The 20,343-nt window shown below is 47.6% G+C and overlaps 1 protein-coding gene across 7 annotated transcripts in view; it reads right to left on the bottom strand.

Moving 5' to 3' along the window:
* LOC140426646 (retinoic acid receptor RXR-gamma-A-like) overlaps positions 1–20,343 on the bottom strand; it is a 547,996-nt gene that overhangs the window by 472,561 nt on the left and 55,092 nt on the right. For 4 of the 7 annotated variants that reach the window (XM_072511720.1, XM_072511717.1, XM_072511718.1 and 1 more), the window contains exons 2-3: positions 12,863–12,930; positions 1,395–1,517 (exon numbers count right to left, since the gene is read on the bottom strand). The exons of 1 other annotated variant lie outside the window; for it this stretch is intronic. Coding sequence is in view for 1 of the 6 variants with exons in the window: in XM_072511722.1 (XP_072367823.1) it covers positions 1,395–1,407 (13 nt within the window). In the remaining 5 variants the exon portion in view is untranslated. The remainder of the gene's footprint in view (positions 1–1,394; positions 1,518–12,862; positions 12,931–20,343) is intronic. 2 more of the 7 variants (XM_072511724.1, XM_072511723.1) reach the window with 1 other exon arrangement.

The following is a 20,343-nucleotide window of genomic DNA, read 5'->3' as shown; positions in this document are numbered from 1 at the left end:
TATAATCACAAGGTCCTATCGCTGTTTGTGTAATCACATGGTCCAATCGCTGTTTACATAATCAAAAGGTCCAATCGCTGTTTCCATAATCACAGGTTCCAACCACTGTCTCCTTAACCATGCGTTCCAATCACTGTTGTATATTTACACGGTCCAGTCACTGTTTCTATAATCACACGGAAAAATCTCTATTTCGATAGTCCCATGGTCCAATCACTTTTTTTATAATCACACGGCTGAATAACACTGTCCAATCCCAGTTTTGATATTCACATGGTCCAATCAGTGTCCGTACAATCACACAGTCAAATCACTGTTTGTATAATCACACGGTCCAATTACTGTTCGTACAATCACACGGTCCAATCACTGTTTGTATAATCACACGGTCCAATCACTGTTTGTATAATCACACGGTCCAATCACGGTTTGTATAATCACATGGTCCAATCACGGTTTGTATAATCACACGGTCCAATCAGTTTCTATAATCACACGGTCCAATCACTGTTTGTACAATCACACGTTCCAATCACTGTTTGTACAATCACACGGTCCATTCACTGTTCGTACAATCACAGTTTGAAAATCACAGGGTCTAATGACAGTCCTTCTAATCACATGGTCCAATCACAGTTTGTATAATCACTCCGTCCTATCTCTCTTTCAATAATCATATGGAACAATCTCTGATTGTATAATCACATAGTCTTCTCACTGTCCATACAATTAGGCGGTCCAATCGCTATTTGCATAATTACAAGCTAAAATCGCTGTTTGTATAATCACACAGTCCAATCGCTGTTTGTATAATCACATGTCCCAATCGCTGTTTGTATAATCACTGCTCCAATCACTGTTTCTATAATTACACAATCTAATCACGGTGTGTATAATCACACGGTCCAATCACTGTTTGTATAATCACACTGACCATTCACTGTTTGCATAAAAACACATTCAAGGCGGAACGCTGGCGCAGTGGTTAGCACTGCTGCCTCACGGCGCTGAGATCCCAGGTTTGAATCCCGGCCCTGGGTCATTGTCTGTGTGGAGTTTGCACATTCTCCCCATGTCTGCATGAGTCTCATCCCCACAACCTGAAAGATGTGCAGGGTAGGTGGATTGGCCATGCTGAATTGCCCCTTAATTGGAAAAAGATATTTGGATATTCTAAATTTAGAAAATAAATAAACAGACAGTCCAAACGCTATTTGTATAATCATAGGATCCAATCATTGTTCCTATAATCACACGGTCCAATCACAGTTTCCGTAATCACACAGTACAATCACTGTTTGAATAAACACACAGTCCAATCGCTATTCGTACAATCACACAGTTCAATCACTGTTTGTATAATCACATAGTCCAATCACTGTAGGTATACTCACACGGTCCAATCATTGTTTCTATAATCTCATGGACCAATCTCTATTTCGATGTTCACACGGTCCAATCACTGTTTCCATAATCACACGGTCCAATCAATGTTGTATAATCACACGATCCAATCTCTGTTTGTATAAACACATGGTCCAATCACTGTAGGTATACGCACACGGTCCAGTGATTTTTTTCTATAACCTCATGGACCAATCTCTATTCCGATGGTCATAACATCCAATCACCGTTTGTATGATTGCACGGTCCAATCACTGTTTGTATAGACACGCGGTCCTCTCACTGTTTGTACAACAACACGGTCCAATCACAGTCCGTAAAATTACACGGTCCAATCGCTGTCCGTATAATCACACAGTCCAATCTCTATTTGTACAATCACTCTAGCCATTCACTGTTTGTATATAAACACAGTCAAGACGGTGTGGTGGCCAGTGGTTAGCAATGCTGCTTCACGGCACTGAGGTCCCAGATTCGATCCCGGCCCTGGGTCATGTCTGTGTGGAGTTTGCACATTCTCCCCATGTCTGCATGGGCCTCACCCCCACAACATGAAAGATGTGCAGGCTAGGTGGATTAGCCATGCTGAATTGCCCCTTAATTGGAAAAAAATAATTGGATACTCTAAATTTAGAAAAAATGAATAAAGACAGTCCAAACGCTTTTTGTATAATCACAGGGTCCAAACGCTATTTGTATAATCACATGGCCCAATCACAGTTCGACTATTCACATGGTCCAATCAATGTTTCTGTAATCATACGGTCCAATCACTGTTTGTATAATCCCACGGTCCAATCAGTTTGTATAATCACACGGTCCAATCACAGTTTGTATAATCACACGGTCCATTCACCTTTTGTATAATCACACAGTCCATTCACTGTTTGTATAATCACACGGTCAAATCACGGTTTGTATAATCACACGGTCCAATCAATGTTTGTGTAATCATACGGTCCAATCACTGTTTGTATAATCAGAACGTAAAATCGCTGTTTGTATAATCCCACGGTCCAATTAGTTTGTATAATCACACGGTTTGTATAATCCCACGGTCCAATCACAGTTTGTATAATCACACGGTCCATTCACCTTTTGTATAATCACACGGTCCATTCACTGTTTGTATAATCACACGGTCAAATCACTGTTTGTATAATCACACGGTCCATTCACTGTTTGTATAATCACACGGTCCATTCACTGTTTGTATAATCACACGGTCCATTCACTGTTTGTATAATCACACGGTCCATTCACTGTTTGTATAATCACACGGTCAAATCACTGTTTGTATAATCACACGGTCCATTCACTGTTTGGATAATCGCATGGTCCAATTACTGTTTGGAAAATCACACGGTCCATTCACTGTTTGAATAAACATACAGTCCAACCCCTATTTGTATAAGCACAGGGTCCAATCGCTGTTTGTATAATCACATGGTCCAATCGCTGTTTGTACAATCACACGGTCCAATCGCTGTTTTTTTTTAATAAACAATTTTATTGAGGTATTTTTGGCATATAAAACAATGACATTGTGTAGTACTGTACTAAAAAGAAAAGCAAATAACGCATAGTACAAACCACAACTCCATTCTCGCAAGGACCTGCCTAAACCATCCCCTACTCTAACTCTACCCTAGCCCCCCCCCCCCCCGCTGATGGTTAATTCTCCGCGAAGAAGTCAAAGAATGGCTCCCACCTCTGGGCGACCCCGATAGTGAACCTCTCAAGGCAAACTTAACTTTCTCTAGACCGAGAAAGCGCGCCATGTCCGATAGGCATACTTCGGTCTTCGGGGGCCTTGAGTCCCTCCATGCCAACAGTATTCGTCGCCGGGCTACCAGGGAAGCAAAGGCCAATACGTCGGCCTCCTTCTCCTCCTGGACTCCCGGGTCCTCCGATATCCCAAAGATTGCCACCTCAGGACTCATTACCACCCCAGTTTTCAAAACCCGGAACATGATGTCCGCGAATCCCTGCCAGTACCCCCTGAGTTTAGGGCACGACCAGAACATGTGCACATGATTAGCCGGCCCATTAGCGCATCTGGCACACTTGTCCTCCAGCCCGAAGAATTTACTCATCTATAAGATAATGAGGGGGATAGATAGAGTGGACGTTCAGAGACTATTTCCTCGGGTGGATGTAGCTGTTACAAGGGGGCATAACTATAAGATTTAGGGTGGGAGATATAGGAAGCATGTCCAAGGTAGGTTCTTTACTCAGAGAGTGGTTAGGGTGTGGAATGGACTGCCTGCTGTGATAGTGGAGTCAGACACTTTAGGAACTTTCAAGCGGTTATTGGATAGGCACATGGAGCACACCAGAATGACAGGGAGTGGGATAGCTTGATCTTGGTTTCGGACAATGCTCGGCACAACATCGAGGGCCGAAGGGCCTGTTCTGTGCTGTAATGTTCTATGTTCTATGTTCATCCGGGCCACCATCATGTGGGCCTGGTGCACGACCTTAAACTGGATCAGACTGAGCCTGGCGCACGTTGCAGTCGAGTGTACTCTGCTCAGAGTTTCTGCCCAAATATCGTCCTCCATTCCTCTCTCCCCTCTCCCCCGCCCCCCTCGCCCGCCCCCCCCGCCCGAGCTCCACTTCCCACTTAACCTTCAGGTCCTCTTCTGTGTATCCTCTGCTCCCATTAGTTCTTTGTAAATATCTGAGACTCTACCCTCACCTACCTCTCCCCTCAATACTCCCCTGTCCTGCCTCCCCTTTGGCAGGAGGCGTGGGAAGGACGGCACCAGCCTGCGCACAAAATCCCGCACCTGCAAGTATCTAAAGTAATTCCCTCCCTCTAGCCCAAACTTCTCCTCCAACGCCCTCATGCTCGGGAAGCTCCCTTCCAAGAACAGATTACCCACCCTCGCAATCCCCGCCCTCCGCCAGTCAATACCCACCGTCCATGTTCCCTGGGGCAAATCAGTGATTGCCGCAGATTGGGGTCCACACCGATGCTTTCACTTCCCCTATATGCCTCCTCCACTGGCCCCAGATCCGAAGAGCCACGACCACTATAGGGCTGGTGGCGTACCGCGCCGGCGGGAGCGGCAGAGGCGCCGTAACCAGGGCTGCCAAACTCATGCCCCTGCACGAAGCAGCCTCCATCCGCTCCCAGACCGACCCCGTACCCACCATCCATTTCCTTATCATCGCTATGTTGGCCGCCCAGTAGTAGTTGCTGAAGTTCGGCAATGCCAGCCCCCCTTCCCCTCTGTTCCTTTCGAGCATCACCATCCTCACCCGCAGGGACTTCCCCGCCCAGACAAATCCCAGGATAATTTTATTCAGCCTCTTAAAGAAGGGTCTCGGGATGAAAACGAGGAGACACTGAAATATGAACAAGAATCTTGGGAGAATCATCATCTTAACAGTCTGCACTCTCCCCGCTAGTGACAGCGGGAGTGCATCCCAACTCCAAACTCCATTTCGGAGCCATGGATAGAGCAGGGACAGGAATGGTTGTTGCAGGTGCCAGGGTTTAGATATTTCAGTAAGCTCAGGGAAGGTGGTAAAAGAGGGGACAATGACAGTATTACGGTGGCAGAAAGGACGTTTGAGGAGGACTCGTCTACTGAGGTAGTATGGGCTGAGGTGAGAAACAGGAAAGGAGAGGTCACCCTGTTAGGAGTTTACTATAGGCCTCCGAAAAGTTCCAGAGATGTAGAGGAAGGGACTGCAAAGATGATTCTGGATAGGAGAGAAAGCAGCAGGGTAGTTGTTATGGGGGACTTTAACTTTCCAAATATTGACTGGAAACGCTATAGTTCAAGTACTTTAGATGGGTCCTTTTTTGTCCAATGTGTGCAGGAGGGTTTCCTGACACAGTATGTAGATAGGCCAACGAGAGGCGAGGCCATATTGGATTTGGTACTGGGTAACGAACCAGGACAGGTGTTAGATTTGGAGGGAGGTGAACACTTTGGTGATAGTGACCACAATTCCGATTACGTTTACTTTAGCGATGGAAAGGGATAGGTATATACCGCAGGGCAAGAGTTATATCTGGGGGAAAGGCAATTATGAAGCGATGAGGCAAGACTTGGGATGCATCGGATGGGGAGGGAAACTGCAGGGGATGGGCACAATTGAAATGTGGAGCTTGTTCAAGGAACAGCTACAGCGTGTCCTTGATAAGTATGTACCTGTCAGGCAGGGAGGAAGTGGTCGAGCGAGGGAACCGTGGTTTACTAAAGTAGTTGAATCACTTGTCAAGAGGAAGAAGGAGGCTTATGTAAAGATGAGACGTGAAGATTCAGTTAAGGCGCTCGAGAGCTACAAGTTAGCTAGGAAGGAACCGAAAGAGAGAGCTAAGACGAGCCAGGAGGGGGCATGAGAAGTCTTTGGCAGGTAGGATCAAGGATAACCCTAAAGCTTTCTATAGATATGTCAGGAATAAAAGAATGACTAGGGTAAGAGTAGGGCCAGTCAAGGACAGTAGTGGGAAGTTGTGCGTGGAGTCCGAGGCGATAGGAGAGGTGCTAAATGAATATCTTTCGTCAGTATTCACTTAGGAGAAAGACAATGTTGTTGACGAGAATACTGCGATACAGGCTACTAGACTAGAAAGGCTTGAGGTTCATAAGGAGGAGGTGTTAGCAATTCTGGAAAGTGTGAAAATAGATAAGTCCCCTGGGCCGGATGGGATTTATCCTAGGATCCTCTGGGAAGCTAGGGAGGAGATTGCTGAGCCTTTGGCTTTGACCTTTATGTCATCATTGTCTACAGGAATAGTGCCAGAAGACTGGAGGATAGCAAATGTTGTCCCCTTGTTCAAGAAGGGGAGTAGAGACAACCCCAGTAACTATAGGCCAGTGAGCCTTACTTCTGTTGTGGATTTACCAGGATGTTGCCTGGTATGGAGGGAAGATCTTATGAGGAAAGGCTGAGGGACTTGAGGCTGTTTTTGTTAGAGAGAAGAAGGTTAAGAGGTGACTTAATTGAGGCACACAAGATGATCAGAGGATTAGATAGGATGGACAGTGAGAGCCTTTTTTCTCGGATGGTGATGTCTAGCACGAGGGGACATAGCTTTAAATTGAGGAGAGACAGATATAGGACAGATGTCAGAGGTAGGTTCTTTACTCAGAAAGTAGTAAGGGCGTGGAATGCACAGCCTGCAACAGTACTGGACTCACCAACATTAAGGGCATTTAAATGGTCATTGGATAAACATATGGATGATAAGGGAATAGTGTAGATGGGCTTTAGAGTCATTTCACAGGTCGGTGCAACATCGAGGGCCAAAGGGCCTGTCCTGCGCTGTAATGTTCTATGTTCTAAACCTCCTGCCTTACTCGTTCCACCAGTCAGGACAGGTTGAGCTTATGCAACTTGCCCCAGTCCCGTGCCATCTGTATCCCCAAGTATCTGAAGCTTTCTCCTACCAGCCTGAACGGCAACCCCTTCAGCCTACTCTCCTGCCCCCTCGCCTGAATTACGAACAACTCACTCTTAGCCACGTTCAGTTTATATCCTGAAAACCGGCCAAATTCCCTCAGGGTTTCTATACCGTCCATCCCCGCCATTGGGTCCGATACGCATAACAGCAGGTCATCCGCGTATAACGAGACTTTATGTTCCACTCCCCCCGGACCAGCCCTTTTCAGTCCCTTGAAGCTCTCAGAGCAATTGCCAGGGGCTCTATGGCCAGCGTGAACAGCATTGGGGAGAGAGGGCAACCCTGTCTTGTCCCGCGGTGCAGTCTGAAATAATCTGATGTCGGCCTGTTCGTCCTTACACTAGCCTCTGGGGCCTGGTATAACAGCCTAACCCAATCAATGAACCCCCCCACCCCCCCCCCCCCCCCCCCCCCCCCCGAACCCAAACCGTCCCAGCACCTCCCACAGATAGTCCCATTCGACCCGGTCAAAAGCCTTTTCCGCATCCATAGCTACCACTATCTCTGCCTCCCTACTCTCCGGGGGATCAGAATCACATTAAGCAGCCTTCTTAGATTGACCACCAGTTGCCTACCCTTTACGGACCCGGTTTGGTCCTCCGCAATTACGTCCGGTGCACAGTCCTCAATTCTAGTCGCCAAGATCTTGGCCAGTAATTTAGCGCCTACGTTGATCAAAGAGATCGGCCTGTATGACCCACAAGCCACCGGGTCTTTATCCCGTTTCAGAATAAGCAAAATAGTGGCCTGCGACATCGTTGGGGGTAGAACCCCTCTGTCTCTTGCCTCGTTAAAAACCCTGACCAGCACCGGCCCCACTAGCTCGGCAAACTTTTTATAAAACTTTTTATAAAACTCCACCGGATACCCATCCGGCCATGTCCAATTTCCATCCTCGTCAGCAGATCAACTGTCCCAAGTACAGCTTTGTGTGCTCTTGGCCCATTGCAGAACCTGCTCCTTGTCCAGGTACCTGTGGAACCGGACCACCATCGCTCGTGCGGAACGCCCTCGTCGTGGCTGCCTCACCTGCACTCTGTGTGCCCTGTTCACCACCGGCGGGCGAGGGAACATCTCGTTCCCCAGCAGCTTCTGGAACATACCCTCCACATACGCGGCAGCATCCAGCCCCTCAGCCCCCTCCGGGAGGCCAACGATTCTTACATTCTGCCGGCGAGATCTGTTGTCCAGGCCCTCCAGCCTATCCAGGAGCATTTTTTGCTGATCCCTCAACCTCCAAATCTCCACGTTCGCCACCGTTTGAAAGTCGGCCTGCTCCTCCACCGTCTTTTCCAGCTTCTGGAGCTTCTCAGCCTGATCATCCAGCCTTTTTTCCAATCGGTCCATCGACTTCTGGAGCGGCTCCAAGTTATCGCACTTCAGAGCTAAAAAGCCCTTCTGTCTGGCATGTAGCAGCTGCTCCATTGTAGGCTGGGCTGTCGGCGCTATGCTCTGGACATCGGCCATATTGGTCTCTCTCACATCCTCCACCGTGCCCTTGCTTGACCACTTCTTCTGCTGTTTACGGTCCCTCCGGCTTCTTAAGTCCATACAACTCGGTGTGGGTTCAGTGCCTGAGTACTATTGCTTTCCAGTTCTGCGCTCAAAAGCGCAAAAAAGTCAGGGGAACAGATCCAAAAGTCCGACCGAAACGGGAGCCACCAAATGTGCGACCTACTCCCTCATAGTCGCCACCGGAAGTCTCCAATCGCGGTTTGTATAATGACACGGTGCAATCGCTGTTTATATAATCACACGGTCCAATCACTGTTTGTATAGTTACACTGCCCAATCACTGTTTCAATAATAGAACATAGAAAAATACAGCCCAGAACAGGCCCGTCGGCCCACGATGTTGTGCCGAACCTTTGTCCTAGATTAATCATAGATTATCATTGAATTTACAGTGCAGAAGGAGGCCATTCGGCCCTTTGAGTTTGCACCGGCTCTTGGAAAGAGCACCCTACCCAAACTCAACACCTCCACCCAACACCAAGGGCAATTTTGGACACTAAGAGCAATTTATCATGGCCAATCCACCTAACCTGCACATCTTTGGACTGTGGGAGGAAACCGGAGCACCCGGAGGAAACCTACGCAGACACGGGGAGGATGTGCAGACTCCGCACAGACAGTGATCCAAGCCGGAATCGAACCTGGGACCCTGGAGCTGTGAAGCAATTGTGCTATCCACAATGCTACCGTGCTGCCCTTAAGAACAAATAAATCGGACTTCCGGGTGCGGCGATGACCAGCTGAGTCGCACGTTTCGGCAGCTCCCGGTGGAACGGACTTTTGGGCTCTTGATAGGAGCCCCAACGGCAATTTTAACGGCTAAAAACACCGTGCGGTAAATCAGAAGGGTGTTCCCCCTGGACACGGATGGAAAAAGGAGAGGAGAGTGGCCGGATTGCAGCGGATCCTTTGGAACAACGGCAAGGAAGGCAAGCAGAAACCAAGATGGCGTCGGAAGGTGGCAGTTTCATATGGGGCCCTGAACAACAAGAGTTCTTGAAATGCTGCGTGGAGGAGATTAAAAAGGAAATGAAGAAAGAGTTGTTGGCCCCGATATTACAGGCGATCGAAGGGCTGAAAGAGGAACAAAAGACCCAGGAGCAGGAGCTTCGGGTCGTGAAGGCGAAAGCAGCTGAGAATGAGAACGATATACAGGGCCTGGTGGTGAAGTCGGAGATACAGGAGGCACACCAGAAACGATGTGTGGAGAGGTTGTGAAGGGGAGACAGCTGAACACGAATATACGGAGGCTGTTAGGGGTAATGATGATGGCCCCACCAGAGGGTGAAACGGAGATAGTAGTGGCGATGGATGCCGAGAAAGCATTTGATAGAGTGGAATGGGATTATCTGTGGGAGGTGTTGAGGAGATTTGGTTTTGGAGAGGGGTATGTTAGATGGGTGCAGCTGTTGTATAGGGCCCCAGTGGCGAGTGTGGTCACGAATGGACGGGGATCGGCATATTTTCGGCTCCATAGAGGGACAAGGCAGGGATGTCCTCTGTCCCCATTACTGTTTGCACTGGCGATTGAGCCCCTGGCGATAGCGCTGAGAGGTTCCAAGAGATGGAGGGGAATACTTAGGGGAGGAGAAGAACACCGGGTATCTTTATATGCGGATGATCTGCTACTATATGTGGCGGATCCGGCGGAGGGGATGCCAGAAATAATGCGGATACTTGGGGAGTTTGGGGATTTTTCAGGGTATAAATTGAACATGGGGAAGAGTGAGCTGTTTGTGGTACATCCAGGGGAGCAGAGTAGAGAAATAGAAGACCTACCGTTGAGGAAGGTAACAAGAGACTTTTGTTACCTGGGGATCCAGATAGCTAAGAATTGGGGCACATTGCACAGGCTAAATTTAACGCGGTTGGTGGAACAGATGGAGGAAGATTTCAAGAGATGGGATATGGTAGCACTGTCAATGGCAGGGAGGGTGCAGGCGGTTAAGATGGTGGTCCTCCCGAGATTCCTCTTTGTGTTTCAGTGCCTCCCGGTGGTGATCACGAAGGCTTTTTTTAAAAGGATAGAAAAGAGCATCATGGGTTTTGTTTGGGCCGGGAAGACTCCGAGAGTGAGGAAGGGATTCTTACAGCGTAGTAGGGATAGGGGGGGGCTGGCACTACCGAGCCTAAGTGAGTATTATTGGGCCGCTAATATTTCAATGGTGAGTAAGTGGATGGGAGAGGAGGAAGGAGCGGCGTGGAAGAGATTAGAGAGGGCGTCCTGTAGGGGGACCAGCCTGCAGGCTATGGTGACAGCCCCATTGCCGTTCTCACCGAGGAACTATACCACGAGTCCGGTGGTGGTAGCTACACTGAAGATTTGGGGACAGTGGAGATGACATAGGGGAAAGACCGGAGCATTGGGGGGGTCCCCGATAAGAAACAACCATAGGTTTGCCCCGGGGGGAATGGATGGGGGATATGGAATGTGGCAAAGAGCAGGAATAACGCAACTGAAAGATCTATTTGTGGACGGGAAGTTCGCGAGTCTGGGAGCGCTGACCGAGAAATATGGGTTGCCCCAAGGGAATGCATTCAGGTACATGCAATTGAGGGCTTTTGCGAGGCAACAGGTGAGGGAATTCCCGCAGCTCCCGACACAAGAGGTGCAGGACAGAGTCATCTCAAAGAAATGGGTGGGGGATGGTAAGGTGTCGGATATATATAGGGAAATGAGGGACGAAGGGGAGACTATGGTGGACGAACTAAAAGGGAAATGGGAAGAAGAGCTAGGGGAGGAGATCGAGGAGGGGCTGTGGGCAGATGCCCTAAACAGGGTAAACTCGTCGTCCTCGTGCGCCAGGCTAAGCCTGATTCAGTTTAAGGTATTACACAGGGCACATATGACTGGAACATGGCTCAGTAAATTTTTTGGGGTGGAGGATAGGTGTGCGAGGTGCTCGAGAAGCCCAGCGAATCATACCCATATGTTTTGGTCATGCCCGGCACTACAGGGGTTTTGGATGGGGGTGACAAAGGTGCTTTCGAAAGTAGTAGGAATCCGGGTCGAACCAAGCTGGGGGCTGGCTATATTTGGGGTTGCACAAGAGCCGGGAGTGCAGGAGGCGAGAGAGGCCGATGTTTTGGCCTTTGCGTCCCTAGTAGCCCGGCGCAGGATATTGCTAATGTGGAAAGAAGCCAAGCCCCCGGGGGTGGAGACCTAGATAAATGACATGGCGGGGTTCATAAAGTTAGAGCGGATTAAGTTCGTCCTAAGGGGGTCGGCTCAAGGGTTCACCAGGCGGTGGCAACCGTTCGTCGAATATCTTGCGGAAAGATAGATGGGGGAAAAAAGAAGGCAGCAGTAGCAGCCCAGGACTTGGGGGGGGGGGGGGGGGGAGGGATGGGGGTGGGTGGGTGGGGGGGGGGGGGTGGCCTGAGACAATGCAGTTGCCAATTAGGGCTAGTTTTTATTTTTGTTATTTAATATTTATTTATTTGTTGTTGTTTTTTTTTTGTTTGTTTAAATAAAAAAGGTCATTATTATCGGTATTGTTATAATGTTGTGTAAAGGATGCACAATGTACTGTGTTGGTTGACCAAAAATTTTCAATAAAATATTTATTAAAAAAAAAGAACAAATAAATCTACACTATATCATTTTACCGTAATCCATGTACCTATCCAATAGCTGCTTGAAGGTCCCTAATGTTTCCGACTCAACTGCTTCCACAGGCAGTGCATTCCATGCCCCCACTACTCTCTGGGTAAAGAACCTACCTCTGACATCCCCCCTATATCTTCCACCTTTCACCTTAAATTTATGTCCCCTTGTAATGGTTTGTTGCACCCGGGGAAAAAGTCTCTGACTGTCTACTCTATCTATTCCCCTGATCATCTTATAAGCATCTATCAAGTCGCCCCTCATCCTCCTCCGTTCTAATGAGAAAAGGCCTAGCACCCTCAACCTTTCCTCGTAAGACCTACTCTCCATTCCAGGCAACATCCTGGTAAATCTCCTTTGCACCTTTTCCAAAGCTTCCACATCCTTCCTAAAATGAGGCGACCAGAACTGTACACAGTACTCAAAATGTGGCCTTACCAAAGTTTTGTACAGCTGCATCATCACCTCACGGCTCTTAAATTCAATCCCTCTGTTAATGAACGCGAGCACACCATGGGCCTCACGGACCAATCTCTATTTCCACAGTCACACGGTCCAAGCACTGTTTGTATGAAAACTCAGTCCAATCACACGGTCCTCACTGTTTGCACAATCACACGGTCCAATCAGTTTGTATAATCACGCGGTCCAATGACGGTATAATCACATTTTGAAGAATCAGTGGCTCCAACCATTTTTTGTTGAATACAATAATTGTTGCAACACGCCGTTCAAATGATCAGAAGTTCCAATCACTTTTCATATCATCAAACGGACCAATCGCTGTTTGTATAAGCACACGGACCAATCACTGTTTGTATAAGCACACGGACCAATCACTGTTTGTATAAGCACACGGGCCAATCACTGTTTGTATAAGTACACGGACTAATCACTGTTTGTATACTCACACGGACCAAGCACTGTCTGTAGAATCACATGGTCCAATCACTCTTTGCATAATCCCACGGTCCAATCCCTGTTTGCAAGAACAAAATATTCAATCAATCTTTGCATATTCTCACAGAGCAATCACCGTTTGCATAATGACATTGTCCAATCACTGCCTGAATAATCACACGGATCAATCAGTGTTTGTAAAATATCCAGGTTCAGTTGCTGTTTCAAGAATCACAAAGTTGAATCATTTATTGCATGGCCACATTTTTGTAATCACAGTGTTTAATCAAATCTTTCATAATCACACTGACCAGATAACTTTTGTGCAATAACATGTTACAATATTATTGATGCAATCACATTGATGATACAATATTGATTAATCTGAGTGTCCAATCAATGAATATCATGCAATCGAATCACAGTTTGTACAATCACACGGTCCAATCCCTGTTTGTATAATCACACGGTCCAATCACAGTTTGTATAATCACACGGTCCAATCACTGTTCGTAGGGGCTGTTTAGCACAGGGCTAAATCACTGGCTTTGAAAGCCGACCAAGGCAGGCCAGCAGCACAGTTCGATTCCCGTAACAGTCTCCCCGAACAGGCACCGGAATGTGGCGACTAGGGGCTTTTCACAGTAACTTCATTTGAAGCCTACTTGTGACAATAAGCGATTTTCATTTTTCATTCATAATCACGCGGTCCAATCACTATTTCTATAACCACGCGGTCCAATCCCTATTTGTACAATCACGCGGTCCAATCCCTGTTTGTACAATCACGCGGTCCAATCCCTGTTTGTGCAATCACGCGGTCCAATCGCTGTTTGTGCAATCACACGGTCCAATCCCTGTTTGTATAATCACACGGTCCAATCACTGTTTGTACAATCACACGGTCCAATCCATGGTTCTATAATTACACGGTCCAATTGTTTTGAGAATCACATGGTCCAATCACTGTTTGTAGGGGCTGTTTAGCACAGGGCTAAATCACTGGCTTTGAAAGCAGACCAAGGCAGGCCAGCAGCACGGTTCGATTCCCGTAACAGCCTCCCCGAACAAGCGCCGGAATGTGGCGACTAGGGGCTTTTCACAGTAACTTCATTTGAAGCCTACTTGTGACAATAAGCGATTTTCATTTTTCATTCATAATCACGCGGTCCAATCGCTGTTTGTACAATCACGCGGTCCAATCGCTGTTTGTACAATCACGCGGTCCAATCGCTGTTTGTACAATCACGCGGTCCAATCGCTGTTTGTACAATCACGCGGTCCAATCGCTGTTTGTACAATCACAAGGTCCAATCGCTGTTTGTACAATCACGCGGTCCAATCGCTGTTTGTACAATCACACGGTCCAATCGCTGTTTGTACAATCACACGGTCCAATCCCTGTTTGTACAATCACAAGGTCCAATCGCTGTTTGTACAATCACACGGTCCAATCCCTGTTTCGAGACTCACACGGTCCAATCACGGTTTGTACAGTCACAAGGTCCAATCGCTGTTTGTACAATCACACGGTCCAATCACGGTTTGTACAGTCACACGGTCCAATCGCTGTTTATACAATCACACGGTCCAATCACTGTTTGTACAATCACATGGTCCAATCCCTGTTTCGAGAATCACACGGTCCAATCACGGTTTGTATAATCACACGGTCCAATCGCTGATTGTACAATCACGCGGTCCAATCACTGTTTGTACAATCACACGGTCCAATCGCTGTTTGTACAATCACACGGTCCAATCGCTGTTTGTACAATCACAAGGTCCAATCGCTGTTTGTACAATCACAAGGTCCAATCGCTGTTTGTATAATGACACGGTCCAATCACTGTTTTTAATAATCACACGATCCAATCACTGTTTGTACAATCACAAGGTCCAATCGCTGTTTGTACAATCACACGGTCCAATCCGTTTCTATAATTTCACGGTCCAATCCCTGTTTCGAGAATCACACGGTCCAATCACTGTTTGTATAATCACACGGTCCAATCACGGTTTGTATAATCACACGGTCCAATCACGGTTTGTATAATCACACGGTCCAATCCCTGTTTCTATAATTACACGGTCCAATTCCTGTTTCGAGAATCACACGGTCCAATCCCTGTTTCGAGAATCACAAGGTCCAATTCCTGTTTCGAGAATCACACGGTCCAATCCCTGTTTCTGGATTCGCACGGTTAAATCACTGGGCGCGATCTAACGGAAAGGTTTCTAAGTGTGGTACCGGTGATACCGTCACCAGTATCTAATGTTAATTAGAGCCTTATTGATGCCCAACCGGCTTCAGCTGCAAATTACTGTCCCGCCGACTGATTCGCCAGGCCTGCACCTGGCAGATCCCCGCTATCAAGGAGGAGCAACACTTAAACCGATGCCGCACAGCGAACCCCAGACAGCATGTAGTCATGCCACCAACTAGATTCAGGGATGCCGACCTGGCAAGGCTTATAATCGAGTCCAGGTTGGATACATTGTTCCCCCAAGGGTGATCAGAGGGTCAGCCACAGTGCTGCCAGTGCCGGCTGGGTGACATCCCCACCCCCAATGCATGAGCGTTCGGCTCACAATGCCCCCCCTCTGTATTCCCGGAGGAGAAGTTGGCACACAATCAGTGGGAAAGGGCCAAGAAGGACGGTGCGTTTCAAGACCTCAGCGTCCTCATCCGCTATGAGGAAATAGTCCTGGACAAAGCACGGTCCAATCACTGTTTGTACAATCATACGGTCCAATCGCTGTTTGTACAATCACACGGTCCAATCGCTGTTTGTACAATCACACGGTCCAATCGCTGTTTGTACAGTCACACGGTCCAATCGCTGTTTGTACAATCACACGGTCCAATCCCCGATTGTATAATCACACGGTCCAATCGCGGTTTGTACAGTCACACGGTCCAATCGCGGTTTGTACAATCACACGGTCCAATCCCTGTTTGTACAATCACACGGTCCAATCCCTGTTTGTACAATCACACGGTCCAATCCCTGTTTGTACAATCACACGGTCCAATCCCTGTTTGTACAATCACAAGGTCCAATCGCTGTTTGTACAATGACATGGTCCAATCCCTGTTTCTATAATCACACGGTCCAATCCCTGTTTCTATAATCACACGGTCCAATCCCTGTTTCGAGAATCACACGGTCCAATCACTGTTTTTAATAATCACACGGTCCAATCACTGTTTGTATAATCACACGGTCCAATCATTGTTTGTACAATCACACGGTCCAATCCCTGTTTCTATAATCACACGGTCCAATCCCTGTTTCTATAATCACACGGTCCAATAACTGTTTGTACAGTCACGCGGTCCAATCGCTGTTTGTAGTCACACGGTCCAATCACTGTTTGTACAGTCACGCGGTCCAATCGCTATTTGTACAGTCACGCGGTCCAATCGCTGTTTGTACAGTCACGCGGTCCAATCGCTGTTTGTACAGTCACACGGTCCAATCACTGTTTGTACAGTCACACGGTCCAATCACTGTTTGTATAACCACACGGTCCAATCCCTGTTTCTATAATCACACGGTCCAATCCCAGTTTCTATAATCACACGGTCCAATCTCTGTTTCGAGAATCACACGGTCCAATCACTGTTTTTAATAATCACACGGTCCAATCACTGTTTGTATAATCACACGGTCCAATCACTGTTTGTACAATCACACGGTCCAATCACTGTTTGTACAATCACACGGTCCAATCGCTGTTTGTATAATCACACGGTCCAATCACTGTGTGTACAATCACACGGTCCAATCGCTGTTTGTACAATCACGCGGTCCAATCACTGTTTGTACAATCACACGGTCCAATCACTGTTTGTACAATCACACGGTCCAATCCCTGTTTCTATAATTACACGGTCCAATTCTTGTTTTGAGAATCACATGGTCCAATCACTGTTTGTAGGGGCTGTTTAGCACAGGGCTAAATCACTGGCTTTGAAAGCAGACCAAGGCAGGCCAGCAGCACGGTTCGATTCCCGTAACAGCCTCCCCGAACAGGCGCCGGAATGTGGCGACTAGGGGCTTTTCACAGTAACTTCATTTGAAGCCTACTTGTGACAATAAGCGATTTTCATTTTTCATTCATAATCACGCGGTCCAATCGCTGTTTGTACAATCACGCGGTCCAATCGCTGTTTGTATAATCACGCGGTCCAATCGCTGTTTGTACAATCACGCGGTCCAATCGCTGTTTGTACAATCACACGGTCCAATCACGGTTTGTACAATCACACGGTCCAATCGCTGTTTGTACAATCACAAGGTCCAATCCCTGTTTGTACAATCACACGGTCCAATTCCTGTTTGTACAATCACACGGTCCAATCCCTGTTTGTACAATCACAAGGTCCAATCGCTGTTTGTACAATCACACGGTCCAATCGCTGTTTGTATAATCACACGGTCAAATCGCGGTTTGTGCAGTCACACGGTCCAATCGCTGTTTGTACAATCACACGGTCCAATCCCTGTTTGTACAATCACACGGTCCAATCCCTGTTTCGAGAATCACACGGTCCAATCACTGTTTGTACAATCACACGGTCCAATCCCTGTTTGTACAATCACACGGTCCAATCGCTGTTTGTACACTCACGCGGTCCAATCACTGTTTGTACAATCACACGGTCCAATCGCTGTTTGTACAATCACAAGGTCCAATCGCTGTTTGTACAATCACGCGGTCCAATCACTGTTTGTACAATCACACGGTCCAATCGTTGTTTGTACAATCACAAGGTCCAATCGCTGTTTGTACAATCACAAGGTCCAATCGCTGTTCGGCTCACAATGCCCCCCTCTGTATTCCCGGAGGAGAAGTTGGCACACAATCAGTGGGAAAGGGCCAAATAGGACGGTGCGTTTCAAGACCTCAGCGTCCTCACCCGCTATGAGGAAATAGTCCTGGACAAAGCACGGTCCAATCACTGTTTGTATAATCAAGCGGTCCAATCAGGGTTTGTATAATCACACAATCACTGTTTCTATAATCACACGGTCCAAACACTGTTTGTACAATCACACGGTCCAATCACTGTCTTTTTAATCACACGGTCCAATCACTGTTTGTACAATCACACGGTCCAATCACTGTCTTTTTAATCACACGGTCCAATCACTGTTTGTACAATCACACGGTCCAATCACAGTTTGTACAATCACGCGGTCCAATCGCTGTTTGTACAATCACACGGTCCAATCGCTGTTTGTACACTCACGCGGTCCAATCACGGTGTGTATAATCACACGGTCCAATCACTGTTTGTACAATCACACGGTCCAATTACTGTTTGTACAATCACACGGTCCAATCACTGTCTTTTTAATCACACGGTCCAATCACTGTTTGTACAATCACACGGTCCAATCACAGTTTGTACAATCACGCGGTCCAATCGCTGTTTGTACAATCACACGGTCCAATCGCTGTTTGTACACTCACGCGGTCCAATCACTGTTTGTACAATCACACGGTCCAATCGCTGTTTGTACAATCACAAGGTCCAATCGCTGTTTGTACAATCACGCGGTCCAATCACTGTTTGTACAATCACACGGTCCAATCGTTGTTTGTACAATCACAAGGTCCAATCGCTGTTTGTACAATCACAAGGTCCAATCGCTGTTCGGCTCACAATGCCCCCCTCTGTATTCCCGGAGGAGAAGTTGGCACACAATCAGTGGGAAAGGGCCAAATAGGACGGTGCGTTTCAAGACCTCAGCGTCCTCACCCGCTATGAGGAAATAGTCCTGGACAAAGCACGGTCCAATCACTGTTTGTATAATCAAGCGGTCCAATCAGGGTTTGTATAATCACACAATCACTGTTTCTATAATCACACGGTCCAAACACTGTTTCTTTATCATACATTCCAATCAGCGTTTGTATAATCACGCGGTCTAATCCCGGTTTGTATAATCACATTGTCCAATCACTATTTGTGTAATCACACGGACCAATCACGGTGTGTAAAATCACATGGTTTAATCACTGTTGGTATAATGACACAGCTCACTCACTGTTTGTATAACCGCACGGTCCAATCACTGAATACATAATCACATGGTCCAATCACTGTTTGTATAATTACAGGGTCCAATCACTGTTTGTATAATCTCACAGTCCAAACTGTGTGCCAGTGCAAGAGTTATAGGGGATTCAATTGTAAGGGGAATAGACAGGCGTTTCTGTGGCTGCAATCGAGGCTCCAGGATGGTATGTTGTCTCCCTGGTGCTAGGGTCAAGGATGTCTCGGAGCGGGTACAGGACATTCTGGAGGGGAAGGGGAAACAGCCAGTGGTCATGGTACACATCGGTGCAAACGGCACAGGTAAAAAAAGGTGTGATTTTTCTTTAGCAGAAGGTGCAACGGGGCCAGCATAGTTGCCAGATTGGGGAGGAACTTCCCATAATAGTTTACGAGACCGAGAAAAGAACGAAGATGCGAAGTGTCAGTCGGGGCGGGGGCATGTTGAATTGCACGCACCTTCTCTGCGACGGGGTGCAGACCTTCGCGGTCCACCCGATAACCTAGGTAGACTACTTCCTTTGCCTGAAATACGCACTTTGTGCGACGTAAACGGACTCCAGCCTCCGAAAGGCGTCTAAGGACAGCCTCCAGATTTTCCAAATGTTCCTGCTCCAACGTCCCTGTAATCAAAACGTCATCTAGGTAGACAGCCACACGTGGTAAACCTCTCAAAATGCCCTCCATAACGCGTTGAAAAATTGCGCAGGCAGAGGATACTCCAAAGGGCAACCGTGTATATTCATACAGGCCCCGGTGTGTATTAATCGTTACATATGGTCGGGAGGCAGGGTCCAGCTCCAACTGCAGGTAGGAGTGACTCATATCTAATTTTGTGAACGAGAGTCCACCTGCAAGTTTCGCATAGAGTTCCTCTATGCGAGGCTTTGGATATGGGTCGATTCGGGAAACCGTATTCACTGTAAGTTTATAGTCACCACACAAGCGATCTGTGGCATCTGGCTTCATTACACGTACAATTGGTGCTGCCCAGTCAGCAAAACGGACGGGCCTGATAATACTCAAACTCTCCAAACGAGTGAGCTCCCCTTCTACCTTCTCGAGCAAGGCGTAAGGCACTGGGCCCGCCCGGAAATAGCGCGGCGTGGCTCCTGGTTCAACTTGGATACGGGCTACAGCCCCTTTTATTTTCCCCAAACCAGGCTGGAATACATCTGGGTATCGGCCTAGCCCCAGTCAACCCTTCAGAAACTGTTTGGAGGATGTGCTGCCATTGCAACCGCAAATGGCGCAACCAGTCCCGACCCAACAGGCTGGGCCCATGGCATGATAAGTGGGAAACGCCCCTCCTGGCGTCCATAGACAACAGGGGTCATTGTAGTTCCTGCAATGTCCAGTGGTTCCCCCGTGTAGGTGGCCAACCTGGCCTGTGAGTCGGTTAATGTAAGGGTCTGTATACCC

Source organism: Scyliorhinus torazame, chromosome 7, assembly GCF_047496885.1.
Source record: "Scyliorhinus torazame isolate Kashiwa2021f chromosome 7, sScyTor2.1, whole genome shotgun sequence".
Lineage (NCBI taxonomy): Eukaryota > Metazoa > Chordata > Chondrichthyes > Carcharhiniformes > Scyliorhinidae > Scyliorhinus > Scyliorhinus torazame.
The sequence above is the reverse complement of the archived record's forward strand: the minus strand, read 5'-3'. Positions and strand labels throughout refer to the sequence as shown.